Source organism: Egretta garzetta, unplaced genomic scaffold (assembly GCF_000687185.1).
Source record: "Egretta garzetta isolate BGI_Z169 unplaced genomic scaffold, ASM68718v1 scaffold234, whole genome shotgun sequence".
In the NCBI taxonomy this organism is placed as follows: Eukaryota; Metazoa; Chordata; class Aves; order Pelecaniformes; family Ardeidae; genus Egretta; species Egretta garzetta.
This window is the reverse complement of record NW_009259528.1, coordinates 1,474,637-1,488,490: the sequence shown is the minus strand read 5'-3', so window position 1 is coordinate 1,488,490 and position 13,854 is coordinate 1,474,637. Positions and strand designations below refer to the sequence as shown.

The 13,854-nt window shown below is 46.3% G+C and overlaps 1 protein-coding gene across 1 annotated transcript in view; it reads left to right on the top strand.

Annotated features, from left to right (window-relative positions):
• The window catches only part of PCDH15 (protocadherin related 15), a 326,536-nt gene that overhangs the window by 209,746 nt on the left and 102,936 nt on the right, over window positions 1–13,854 (top strand). The window contains exon 17 of the mRNA XM_009637544.2: window positions 3,522–3,650. Coding sequence (XP_009635839.1) covers window positions 3,522–3,650 — 129 coding nt within the window. The remainder of the gene's footprint in view (window positions 1–3,521; window positions 3,651–13,854) is intronic.

Below are 13,854 nucleotides of genomic sequence, written 5' to 3'. Positions count from 1 at the left end.
CGCTCTTCCCAGAGCCGCTGTGGGCTGGTTCGGCGTCGCCAGCTGTAAACACGCCACAGGCCATCAGACCCATCCCGTTAAAATTCTCTTGAATGGCAAAGAAATATTTCCAAAGTGAGAATAACTCGCTGTCTTAAGCCAATGGCTTTTATGCCGTATTTCTCTCGGTTTATTCAATCTGAGAGGGTTTATTACCCCGTATTCTGCGGAATCAAGTTAGCGTCGCAAGATTGATTTACATTCAGGGCGCGCTGCACATCAGCGCAAACGTTCTGGAGTGTGTTTGGTGTTGGCAATGACGCATAAATTGTACAGTACATTTCCCTTGTATGAAGCAAATGTGGGAACGGCAGCTTCAGAAACAATTAGCAAATAACTGAGCGTAAGCAAATATAGGAAGCCAGCCTGAAAGCATCTTTTTGTCCCAAAATACTCTGTGCTCATTACTTTTCAAGTATTAAGTGGTTGTGTGGTGCTTATTGTGGAAAGATGGGGTTTCTGCATTCGCCTCCACACAAAAACTGTTGGGAACCTCTCTCTGCAAGAGCGGTGCTGTGCGTGGATGCTGGTCGTGCCCCCTGCGCGCGCCTGGGATCTGCTCTTCGCCGTGCCGGTACCCAGCGGGATTGCGAAGGAGGCGCCCTAGCGTAGGTGGCACCTCGACGAATGCATGGGACGCTGCAAACGCGCCGGCCGGATTTACAGCCGGGCAAAGAGGCGGCTGGCACCGACACCGGCGACTGGGCCACTTGCCAGGTCTGGGGGCTCGGAGGGTGACCTGGCCCAGGACCTCTCCTGCAGGGAGTAACTGCCCAGCCTGACCTGGCACCGCCGCAATGCAGGCGTGACCAAATGCTGTTAGGCTAGCGGGTACGTTCGTTGTCCTTTGCTTTTGCCATCCGGCAGATACAAGGAGCTTGCCCTCTCATAAAAATTAGGCAATATTCTGTGTTTATGGTGGGCAGTTACTGCGGGGACCTCGGGGGGTGCAAAGCTGCTTGAGGTTTGTTACGTGGGAGGGACTGCACCAGAAGACGTTTCAGAAGACCCATACAAAGATGGAGGTTTGCATTCAGACTTTTTTTGCCTTTTTTTTTTTAAGGGAACATGGCCACAGGATTCTGTTTAAAAAATGTGAAGTGCTACTTTCTAACAGGTTGGTTAGCCCAGTGCCTAAAGCAAGGGACTTGTTGAGGGGCTACATCTGCACTGTGGGCTTGCTGTGACTCTAATGACATATAGATTGCCCCAACGCAGCTTGATGTGGAGCAGTTCAGTGGCAGAAGGCACCCAGGTACAGCATGGGTGAAACACTGAAGGCAGCACTCGCAAACAAACGCTGCCGTGATTCCAGGGTAGCCTGCCCTCCCCCTGCCCCACCAGCTTGCACCAGTATAGGCCGTGCCGGGTAGGAGTGGGGCTTGCTCCCAGGGAAGATGCTGTAGCATCCCTGGAGCTGGAGCCCCTCTGCTGTGAGGCCAGGCTGGGAGAGTTGGGGGTGTTCAGCCTGGAGAAGAGAAGGCTGCGGGCAGAGCTGAGTGCGGCCGGTCAGGGCTTCAAGGGGGCCCAGAGGAAAGGGGGGGACAAGCTTTTTAGTAGGGCCAGCTGGGACAGGACAAGGGGGGAGGGCTTGAAACTGAAGCAGGGGAGGCTTAGACTGGATCTAAGGAAGAAATTCTTTGCAGTGAGGGTGGTGAAACCCTGGCAGGGGTTGCCCCGAGAGGGGGTGGAGGCCCCATCCCTGGGACCATTCCAAGCCAGCTTGGCCGGGGCTGTGAGCAACCTGATGTGGTTGAAGGTGTCCCTGCTCCTGCAGGGGGGTTGAGCTGGGTGACCTCTGGGGGTCCCTTCCCACCCAAAACATTCTGTGATTCCCTGTACTCTCTATGCCAGTGCTTCTCTGCTCTGGCAGTGAGAGGCTTTCCCCGTGCCTCATCTCAGTCTTCCTGCCCACACTTTTGGAATGGTGGATGGAGAGCGCTTCTGTTCATTCCTTGTCTTCGCAGCCCGTGTCACCAGCCACAGAAACTTGCGTTCTTCTTCTCAGCTCTTCTGTAGTTACAGGGTATGAAACAAAGGCGTGGGTTTGTTGCTCTTGCCATGATGTGTAAATTCCTGAGGCTCAAACTGAGGTGTTTCACCTCCACACAAAGCGGTGGAATGTGAGGACCACAGAAGAGATGCCAATGCCTCGGCGTGTTCGGCAATAACAAACGGCGTGGGGTGGCTCCTGTTAGCTGATCTATTGTTTCCATTACGACCTTAAGCTGAAATAAACCTGAAGCTACACGTTACAATGGGACTCGCTGCTGTGCCGGGTTTGAATTTATGGGATAAAAGTACCTCTGGTAGCAAAGGCGTTAGCGTTCGTTGCATTGGTTAAAAATACAATACCATATTAAATACAGTAATGTGGTGGTTTGTGTCGCAAATGCTCAGTGTGGAACGGGGCCTGACTCGAGCTGTGAAGGTCTGCAAACAGATCCAGTCGTTTTGATTCGGATAGAAAGTTTCAGTAGGGAGCACAGACGTGTTTTGTTGAGACATCAAGTGTGCTAAATATCGTTAATTATGCCGCTCCCACTAGGCACCTCTCTCTGTGTTAAAGCTGATGTGCTAATGCTTAATAGCGCGTCAGCGTGACACGGGCGAAGGCCGATACAGAGATCTCAGAGCTGAGGCCAGCTGAGCTCACCGTGGAGCTATGGCAGCACGACCGTGCCAGCTGAGAGGCTGCCGGATCACCATGGGAGCATGTTTTGATTGGTAAAATCAGTCATTTCTCTCCAAATTTATGGTTCTGGCAAATTTTGGTATTTCTAGCTTTTTTCCCCAGTCAGACTGAAAGATGCTTAAAATACCAGTTAAGAAAAAAGCTGATGAGGGGCCTGGAGCATCTCCCCTAGGAGGAAAGGCTGAGGGAGCTGGGCTTGGTCAGCCTGGAGAAGAGAAGGCTGAGAGGGGATCTCATCAACACCTACAAATATCTCAAGGGTGGGGGTCACGAGGATGGAGCCAGACTCTTCCCAGTGGTGCCCAGCGCCAGGACAAGGGGCCATGGGCACAACCTGAAGCAGAAGAGGTTCCAGTTGAACGGGAGGAAGAACTTGTTGACTGTGAGGGTGGCCGAGCCCTGGCCCAGGCTGCCCAGGGGGGCTGTGGAGTCTCCTTCTCTGGAGATCTTCAACCCCCGCCTGGCCGCTGTCCTGTGCCCCCTGCTCTGGGTGAGCCTGCTTGGGCAGGGGGGTGGCACTGGGTGAGCTCCCGAGGGCCCTGCCAGCCCCGGCCAGTCTGGGATATCTGAGGTTGTTCATCTCTAATACATTATTCAGTCTTGAGCCTGTTTTGTCTTCTAGGAAAAGAAAGGTAAAAATAAACTCTTACAAAAAAATCCATAACCTGTTTACCTGTGATTCTGTACCGGGTGGGTCTAATACTTAGCAGTAAGGTTGCTGATAAGTTGTCCTCTGTGAAATGCTGAACTAAAGACGATCTGTTCATGATGTTGTCTTTTTCTGTAGACCTCAACTGCTACCGTTAATATAGTGGTGACGGATGTAAATGACAACGGACCCGTTTTTGATATGTTTCTGCCTAAAAACCTGTCTGTACAGGAAGAGGAAGCCAATGCTTTTGTTGGTCAAGTAAGGGTAAGTTATTAACTACGCAGAGTTAAATTGTTTATTTTATTACCCAAACTGTCTAGACGATTAGGAAAGTGCACCAAGGTAATTGTACCTTAAACAAACTCACATCAAAATGTCTTAGGTTGAAATGCAAACCCTCTATTGTCAGATGCATTTATGTTAACAAAGTCATCTTTTGGGCTTTAAAATACAGAATTCATTTTCTTCTTCTCCATGCTTAATAGCTGCAAAGGCTTTTTCATTTAAATACAGCACATTAGAAAACTGGTTGTGAAGAGACACTACTGTAAAAGCTTGCTCATAGCAGATTTACGGTGTTACAGCATTGCCGCCAGGTTTTTATGCTCTTATGGATTTCTTTTAAAGTATTTTTCTAATGTACTGAAGAAGTGGCGCGTATGTCTATAAAATTGTCACGCGTGTAGAAAGTTTGAAGGCCATTAAGGGGAAAAACAGTTAAACTGTGGACTGAAATAACTGATTACCTGTCATAAAAACAGATTGTGCTTGGGGTATTGTTGATTTGAGTGATCTGGAGCTGCGTGAATTTTTCTCTTCTGGACTGCCGAATGCAGATCCAGTCACTTTTTTTGGCAAAGTCAGTTTTTCCTAACGTCAGGTGAAAGAAGAAAGCGTGAATTGCTTGGGGTTTTTTTTTTTTACGTTTCCTATTTCCTTCAGTGAAGGCTTAGCACAAAGGCTGCATGCAGGGCGAGCTGGAGGTTAAGGATGAATTTGGAAGCACTGTTTTTCAGGAATCTAGGCAAAAACCCTGCCTTTTAGTAGCAACTATATCAGTAGAAAATGGGAGCCCCTTAACTGCTCTATGAGCAGCGTCTTCAGAGAGAACAGGATGTTCTGGGCAGCATGGGGGCCATACTGGGCAGCATGGGGGCCATACTGGGCAGCACATAGCCATAGTAACCATGGTTCTTTCCAAATCCCTGTTACTCAGCAAGGCGTCCATCTGTGTTTCTCATCTATCATCTTCCTTCTCAATTTTGTGTCCTTTTTTGAGTGAACTTCATTTGTTTTCTGGCATTTGTAAATTGGAGGAATGCCACTTTGGGCTACGTTTGTGTTTCTTCCCAATTTTGTTACTTTTTCACAAAGTCTTGATTTCATTCAAGTTGTACTTGAGGTTGTGTGGGCTTCTTCAGTGCAGTTTCATTTGCAGCTACATCGAAGGGGTCCTTCATCTGCCTGTGCCCTGCTTGCTGGGTAACCTGGCATCACTAGAGGTGGGGGCTGCTCCCAAGCTGTCCAGGCTCAGCTGTAATGTTCAAGGGAGACAACTTTTGTCGGCACTGATGAAGATTACAGTTTTCCTGAAGCTTAATTTTGTTTTGCTAGAAATATCAGCCACGTTGAAGGCTGTTTTGGACATTGAGGAATTAGGATCCCTGCAATTAAATCAGCTTCCATAAATCGATAAGTTGTTGCTTTGGGTTTTGTCGTTGTGTTTATCTTACGTGGTCATTTTTCATTTTGCCTCCTAGAATGCATGGACGTGGTATTTCAAATCGGTACCAAATATCTTTAAAATTCATTTTGTGTTGTGCTGGGTGCCCTCAAGGTGCAATAATCTTCTCAAATGCTAGATTGGGTCTATTTTTAGCTTACATTGGAACTATAAAATAAAACAAGTTACTGCAACAGAAGCCTTCTATCTTATAAATTAGTCGAATTTCTAAGTTCTGTTGAAATGAAAATATTTAATCAAGCCTCGTGATAACTTACTCCCTAGCTGTGGAATGACAGAATCTGGTTATGTCATTTATTGTCACGTTTATGACCAGTCCTAATTCCCAGTCTCTGGATGGAAAAAGCTTTCTCGTTATAGCACAGATACTGGCTGTAGTTTCTACTGTTTTTCATATTCACAAATGCAAATAGATTGTATAGACAAGTGTGATCTGGGCATTGGGAATTTTTTTTCTGCCTTCAGTGAGATGGTTGCAATAAGGATGATGAACGTTTAGGTGGAGCTGTGTTGTTTGAGCATATTCTTCTTTAAAAACAGAAATGCCCTTTGTTGTGGTGGTGGGCTTCACAGCACATTAGAACCACAGGAGGTATGGGAGGGGTTTCTACAGAAATACATTTTGTAGAAGCTGTAATGTGCTTAAAATATAAAGGCCTCTGTTAGACAAAAATAGGTTGGAAGAGAAGGGCACCCCTTGTTGCGTCATGTCTTTTCACCACCAAGCATTAAGCTGCCTGCTTTTCAGAATGTCTTTCGCCGTATTCATTGATGATTGAAAAAAATTAAATAAACAGGTTTTGTGGTGTCCCATTCCCTTTTGAGTGCTGGCTTCCCATTTTGCATGGGGAAAAATACAGCAAGAGATTTTTATTTTATGACCCAGGAAGACACGGGCCCTGCTGCTCATTGAGGCAGAGGACCTAGCGACAAATGATACGGGAAAGGTGCTCAACTGCTTTGATACCTCAGGGGTTTTTTACTGGTAAGGTTTGGTATCCGGATCATCAGCTGCCTGAGCCCAGTGTCAGCCTGGGGGGGGGGAAAGCACGACCCACAGCAGAAGGTAATAAAGTTATGGGCTGTGTAAGGGAATAAGACATCAGCAGTGCCCTGGATGCTGCAGGATTGTCCAGCCAACCTTCCAGAGTTCCCTCCCAACCGAATTTATTTGGTTTCTAATTGGCTTACTGTTTGAATGTACTTTGTAGTTAAATGCATTATTTCATTTGTGCAAGATCCACCGTAGTCAATTATTATGTGCTTTGATTATTAATGGCAGCTACTATTATTATTATTATCATTATTAGTTATTTTTTATTTTTTTTTTAACAACTGCCAGTTGCCATGCTAGTAATGCTGGTAAGTGGGGCTATATTCTATGGTGCCAGTAAGTAGAAAGGTAAAGCTGTAGCTTGTATTAGTACCTATACTGAAACGTTAGAAATAGTCTAGGTAACATTTGAACAGCTATTGAACATTTTTCCCATTCTTGACTTTCTATATGAGCTTTCTCCTTCTCGCCTGAGACCGCAAAACTCCATGTCTCTTGTCTGCTCGTCCGTTTGAAACAAGGGACAAATGGCATTCGCGCCCTCCTTTTGTGCCCCCTCCCCTGATAGAGGTAAGGTTATGAGCAATTTGGGGTATAGAACGGTTAGGTCAAACATCCCATGAATACCTCCTGCCACAGACAAGAGAGTTCTGTCCTCTGCTTTGCTTGAGTGGGGCAGTTGGACTTAAAAAGGGATTCCCACGAGGGCTTAGGTAACGTTTGGGAATTTGCTTCCCAAGGAGGAGCAGAAGAAGGGCAAGGGGAGATTCTCTGTGGAAGCGGGGAGGGCTTGTGGCGGGCCGGGAGGCAGCGTCCTCGCTGGATCGCTCGCACCCTCCGCCGGCTCTTCGTCTGCCAGCTGGAGGTCCTGAAGGCGCTGGCGCAGGAGTGCTGCCCGTGGGGGGTTGAGGAGCGTACTGAAGATTAAAAGAACAAAAGCTGGAAAGGACAAGGCTGGACGTGTAGCGGATGTATTTCAAATCCCTTTTATTTTACACAGTGTTGTCTAAATTGGGGCAGTTGGAGGCGTGTTGGATTCCCTGCTGCTCTTTCATGTCTGATCATGGGGATCCCCCGGCAAGACAGGAGGAGGATTGCTCAGTGAAGTTCTCTACAGCAGCTCTCTACAGGGCCAACAGGAAACAAAAAGCTTCAACGGGAAACTTGAAAATGAAATTCGGGCATGTGCTTGTCTGTTGCAGTCCAAACCGGCTGCGGTCCTGGCTGAAGATGGGGCATCCCAACGCTTTGCATCGTGCGGTGTACTGTTTGTCAGTACAGGGTGCATAGGAGGTAAAACAGCGGAATGAAATTTAGGTGGGGATCAATCTGCAGAATCTGCAAATGGGTTCGCATTCTTGTTCAGCAAAACACAGTCCCGAGTCGTTTGTTACGGACCTTAAAAATGCAGTCTGTGGTTAAATAAGAAGCAGTTGGCTGCTGGGGCCCAGGAGAGGAAACAAATCATTCCACTGAGGTTTTTATTCTTCTCTCTTTAAATTTATCCAGATTCATTCACGCAGACCCATCGTTTGTTTATTGTAGGCATATCTTTGTGTCGCTGGTCAGCACCATTCGAAATCTCCAACGTGAACATGTTGGTATCAAAGGGAGATAGGGAGAGGAAAGGAAGTCACGGGGACGGAGCCAGACTCTTCCCAGTGGTGCCCAGCGCCAGGACAAGGGGCCATGGGCACAACCTGAAGCAGAAGAGGTTCCAGTTGAACGGGAGGAAGAACTTGTTGACTGTGAGGGTGCCCAAGCCCTGGCCCAGGCTGCCCAGGGGGGCTGTGGAGTCTCCTTCTCTGGAGATCTTCAACCCCCGCCTGGACGCTGTCCTGTGCCCCCTGCTCTGGGTGAGCCTGCTTGGGCAGGGGGGTGGCACTGGGTGAGCTCCCGAGGGCCCTGCCAGCCCCTGCCAGGCTGGGATTCTGTGAAATGAGAAGGAAAATATGGATCAAGAACTACATGGCAGTGGGTGAACCAACCTCTAATCAGATGTTCAAGTAACAGTGGACCTTAGATCTTCCCTGAAATGGAGACAGTATAAATAAGCTCCAGTAATGAAGGGGGTTGCAAACAGGGTGTGTAATACCTCCGCCTTCTGCTGCTTTTTCTAAATGAGAAGAGAAATGCTTAAAGAAAGTAAGTTGCTTTTTAGGATGGAGCTATTCTAGCTATTGAAAAAGTGAGCTCTGAAGGACTTTCTTTGATTGTACCGTGCAATGGAAATATTTTGCTTCTCTATTTGATTAAAGAATGTACATTAATCTCATGATATATATCCAATAGCATCTGTGCACTACAGAAGAAAGCAAGACTGTTAGGACACTGGCATCAGAGTTACATTTCATTAGCATTCCAAAGTGACACAAGTGCTTCTTTACACAACACATTTAAAATACTTCTATACCATGAAAAGAAAACATCTAGAATCAGTAGATGGGTGCCAGGCTGGCCAGGGCTGTGAGCAACATGATGTGGTTGAAGGTGTCCCTGCTCCTGCAGGGGAGTTGGGCTGGGTGACCTCTGGGGGTCCCTTCCCACCCCAAACATTCTGTGATTCTGTGGTTCTATGACACGAGCACCAGTGCAGCACCCGAGATCCCACCCAAGGAATGAAGCCTTTGAGGAAGAGTAAAATCACAGCCTCCGAAGTAAATCTCAAATACCCAGAGGGAGTCCGTGACCACTGCCCACTGCATAATACATTACCTGACAACATATTTCGAATTCACCAAATATATGTAAAAACAATATGAGCAGTTAGGGTTTTAAAGTCAGAATCCATACAAATGAACCAGAATCTAAAATCGGAGGATCACGATGTGGCAGGTGGACAGCAACTAGAGGAAATGCAGACTTTCGTATTTGGTTGCATTGCGTGCATCCGTATCGCTAATGTATCTGTCACCATTTAGTGTCACGACTGCAGTGGCCACGTGTGCGGGACTGAGGCGCGACTTTCCGGTGCACAACAGCTCATAGCTCTCTCTCTTGAGCTCCTGTTTGTGCTCATTTCTGTAGCTTCCATGTGGTTTCTTATAAGTGATTGGATCGTCACAAGGTCATTTTGATACCTCCTTTGTGGTTTCATTGCCTTGCGTGCTTAGCAAGAAAGTTGTCTACATGGTAGGTTAGAGAGGCCTTTAATAAGGCTTTTGGCACCGTTTCCCTTAAGATCCGCATAGAGATGCTGGTGACATGAAGACTTTTATAGTTTCATGTGCAGAGGGCAGAGTATTTCCAGTAGGGCATGGATGTGCTCAGGTCCAGTTGCAAGGGCTTTTATTCTTGCTTCTTGCCCGGCCCGTATCGCTTTGTGTCAGCTCCTAATGCCTCATCAAGGTGGAAGAACTGTAGCTTCTTTTTTGCATCCGCAGAGGCCGCCTTTAATCTCTTGCAAGTGCGTGATAGGGCATGCTCGGCTTGGCTGAACGCTCCTTGAAGCTGTGAAGAGGTGTTGGGATTTGCTTTTGGTTTAAACGACATGTTATGCTCCTTGCTTACCTCGAGATGGTAAGTCCTGGGGAATATCTTCGTTCTGACCTGGAAGGGGATATGTAAGAAGGATGAGCGATGCAGAAAATGGTAACTTCTGTGAATCATGTTCACTGTGTATTTTAACTGAATTTTATTTTTTCTTTCCCCTTACAGTCTCTTTAGAATTCATAATTAGCTGTCATAATAATTATTAAAGGTTGTATCTCTACTTAGATGGTGAGAAGAACTGAAATAACGGACGTAGCTGAAGTCAGTGTCGTCATCCCATGTGCTTCTACTTGGATTTTCACCTGTGTGTTAACCAGCAAATGCCTTCAGCCCCTTAAAACAAGGCAGGTGTCGCGGTTTCAAGTTCAAACACGTGGCATGAGAAGAAATAGATGCGGTCGTAGGTCTGTGCAGGTTTTTTTTCCATCTTAGACCGGCAGTGCTAGGCAGGATTAGCTTCTTTCTGCTGGCACCCCTCAGGGCTGTAAAATTCCTGGAGGGTATTTTGCAGCATGCGGCTGTAGCCACACTCCCTCGGCTTCACAGCGGATCATTGAACTTAGGTGAGCTTAAGACACAGATCGGATAGGTTTAAAATGTTCTTCGCCACCTGTATCATGTGGTAAATGGGGTGACTTTTTAAGCTAAATGGATTTCAAAAGCTGTGCTCATCTTCCCTGTTTCCAATATTATATTTGTGCATTGATTTACATCTTCGTCTTCAGAGCAATAACGTTTGTGTGGGAGAATTTGCGGCTTGCCAGCAGAGGAGCGTTTCAGTCATTTGCACGTTCACGCCAGCTGATCGTTGAGAGTCCAGGGATTTTTGTGTGAAAGGACGTCGTCTTTTTGTCTGCCTGACACCTCGCATCCCAGGGTGGTTTTAAGCCCCTTCATCTGTGTCAGCCTGATACCAGACTAAATCTTCTGAATCGGTGGTTTCGTGTCTCTCATACGTGCCCATTTAGCCTTGTGATGGCTGATTCATAGAATCATAGGATGGTTTGGGTTGGGAGGGGCCTTAAAGATTCTGCTTGTTTAGATTTGGCTGTTCAGATTTCTGTCACTGGGAGAAGAAAGTACGCTTTTCCCAGGCTTACAGATGAGAGTGGTTTATATTGGGCCCACTAACGTTGGACTGGAGTCTCTCATTACAGCCGTGCCGTGCCTTCAGCAGTTGCCCAGGTCAGTGATTCCTTTTCTGAAGCCTGCCTGGCAGAAGGAGAAGTTGGGGAGTTCTCTTGTGATACATGGCAGGTCTCGAACTTGTTTCTAATATTCAGACCTGGTGGCTTTGATGTCTGTGACTGATATAAGAAAACTCATTTTCTGTAAGTATTCTCCTGTGAACAAGGGAGGACAACAGAACACAACAGAGAGCGTTGGAAGAGTCTTGACTGGTGAGAGAAGTAGTTTCAAATCCAAATGTTGGCTCTTAATGTTCCAGCTCGGACTCGAATTCTAATGTTCTCTAATTAGGTGGGCTTACGAGGAGAGCCAGCAGTCTGAGCAATGACAACAATAACTTTAAAATGGATTAATGTATTAGCCGGGCTCCCAACCATTTCTCTACATGTGGAGATTTTAAACAATATAAATATATTTCATCTGTGATTTAGAAAGGTTTGGGGTTTATTTTTGCTAGTATGTATATTCATTGGTTTAATCACTGAATTGCTTGATCATATCATTGCCAAAGAACATACTCATCATAAAAGCAAAATTTCTCATCATCTTTCAAGTAAAAACAGGCAGTGCAAGTCTCTAAATTTAGGATTTGGTTGCACGCCAGACTAAGGAAAGCTTGTCTATTTTTGTGTTCCAATGTGGTTAACTTTTGTAGGAGGTTCACCAATCCATTAAATCAGGTTTTTGCAGCCACGAGCTTTCCAATTTTCATTTATTGTAATTTATATTTGCTTGTAGCGTTTCACTGTTCTTACTGCGTGGTTTTCTTTAGAGTCACGTTTAATTGGTTTCTGAACGAACCCTCCAGATGCACTGGGATTAGCATGGATGATGAAAGTAATTGTCAAAGGTTTTCCCATCTCGTACAATGGCTGTCGTACGTACAACTACCTGAAGGGAGGCTGTAGAGAGGTGGGGGTCGGCCTCTTCTCCCTGGTAACGGGCGATGGGACGAGGGGGAATGGTCTGAAGTTGTGCCAGGGCAGGTTTAGGTTGGACATGAGGAAAAACTTCTTCACAGAAAGGTTTGTCAGGCTCTGGAAGGGGCTGCCCAGGGAGGTGGTCGAGTCCCCATCCCTGGGGGGATTTAAAAGAAGGGTAGACGAGGTGCTCAGGGCCAGGGTTTAGTGGTGGGATGGCAGGAGTAGGGAAACAGTTGGACTTGATGATCTTAAAAGGCTTTTCCAACCCAAACAATTCTATGATTCTATGTGGCAGTATTTGAGCATTTACCATGTGCTGCCTTTTCCCCAACACATGACTCTACGTGTAGCTATGAGGAAAATGATAAGCTGATATGTCTTGGTAGCTCAAGAAGGTACTTCTTCCTTTGAAAAGTTCCTGGAGGATATGCACAAAACCTGTAGTGGTTTTCAAAAGCATTCGTTTGTTCTCTTAAACAAGTGGGAGCTGCCTTGAAATTTCAAGGTAGCCAAAATTCGAGGGTGCTGCCTCCGAGTTTTCCTTTTGCCTCTCCAATTTTTTTTTTTAGACAAGCTAGACCCCGTCGGACTGTCCCAGCCAGTGGTAGGTCACCGAGTTTGCCCCCAATGCTACAATGTCCAATACTTTTTGTATATTCTTGATATCGTCTTTCTTCATCAAGTCGTTTTTTTGCAGGCCAGTAAGTCAGGACATTTAAGATTTATCACACATAGTAACTAAGCCTCTGTCTCTTCTTGCAGCGTGCCTTCAAGTTTTGTGGCGTGTCAGGAATTATATAGCAGAATCAAGGAAGCCAAATCAAAAGCCGCTTGTGCTCTTCCGGTTGAGCATGACCGCTGAGTAAGAGCATTCTATCATTTCTTATCTGGAACTTGTACAAAACCTGCAGCCCTCTAATCTTGCCAGGCTGTAAAAGAAATTTTTTTTTTTTTCTATGAATTTCTATGAATAATGTTGTTTAAATGGCAGTTTTGCAGGAAGTTCTGCAGAAATGAACTCTTGCGGGTTTGGGGGCTGCAAGGGAGTATCGCACCTATTTGCCATGGGCATACAGCGATGCCATCGATGTTTAGGAGCATGATTTATTAATGTAACTGCATGGAACCAGAGAAAAGTGTGTGCAAAACTGCGGACAGCACTGGGAGGGCAAAAGTATTTCCTTCTTTCCTTACTTCCTCGCCACTGTTTTGAGTCCAGCTGACAGAAATCTTTCAAAACTGTTGGTACCTTCTAATCTCTTCCTTTACTTAGAGCACGTAATGAATGAAATAGGGAAATGAAAGACTGTAAAAGCAGGCAAAAAGAAATGAAGGAGAGGAAAAGCCTTTCTGAAACACAGGGAAGAACAAAAATTCCACACTTCTACGAATGAGTGATTTTCCCTCCTTAAAATATTTTTGAATAAATACCAATGTCAGAAACGTTTCAAATATCTGGGGCCTCTGACTGCCTCTGGGAGATGTTAATTTTGTCCTATGAGCACAAGTAGTAATCTCCTTGAAAAACAAGTCCAAAATCCAATTTAGCACTCCCACCCACACTTGATTTGCTGTTTGACACAATTGAGGGGCTTGGGAATCTTTTAAACCCCTAGTAATAAAAAATTAAACCCATATTAATAAACCCATTAAACCCATAAGAATAAAAAAATCATGTTATCATCCATGAAACAATAACCCAACTCCCACCAACCGCATCCTTTGCATCCTCCAGCACAGTCTCCATCTCTCCCTCAAGCTGCAGTGTTTGCTGGAGTACTGGCGAGGCTGTCGGCAATCCGGAGCTTTTGCTGGGGTGGGTATGGATCGTGGGGAACTTGAGCAGGAGTAGGGAAGTGACCGTGCCCCTGTACTTGGTGCTGGTGAGGCCACACCTCGAATGCTGGGGTCAGTTTTGGGCCCCTCACTCCAAGAAAGACGTTGCCTTGCTGGAGCGTGTCCAGAGGAGAGCCACAAAGCTGGGGAGGGGTCTGGAGCCCCAGGCTGCTGGGGAGCGGCTGGGGGAGCTGGGGGGGTTCAGCCTGGAGCAGAGGAGGCTGAGGGGAG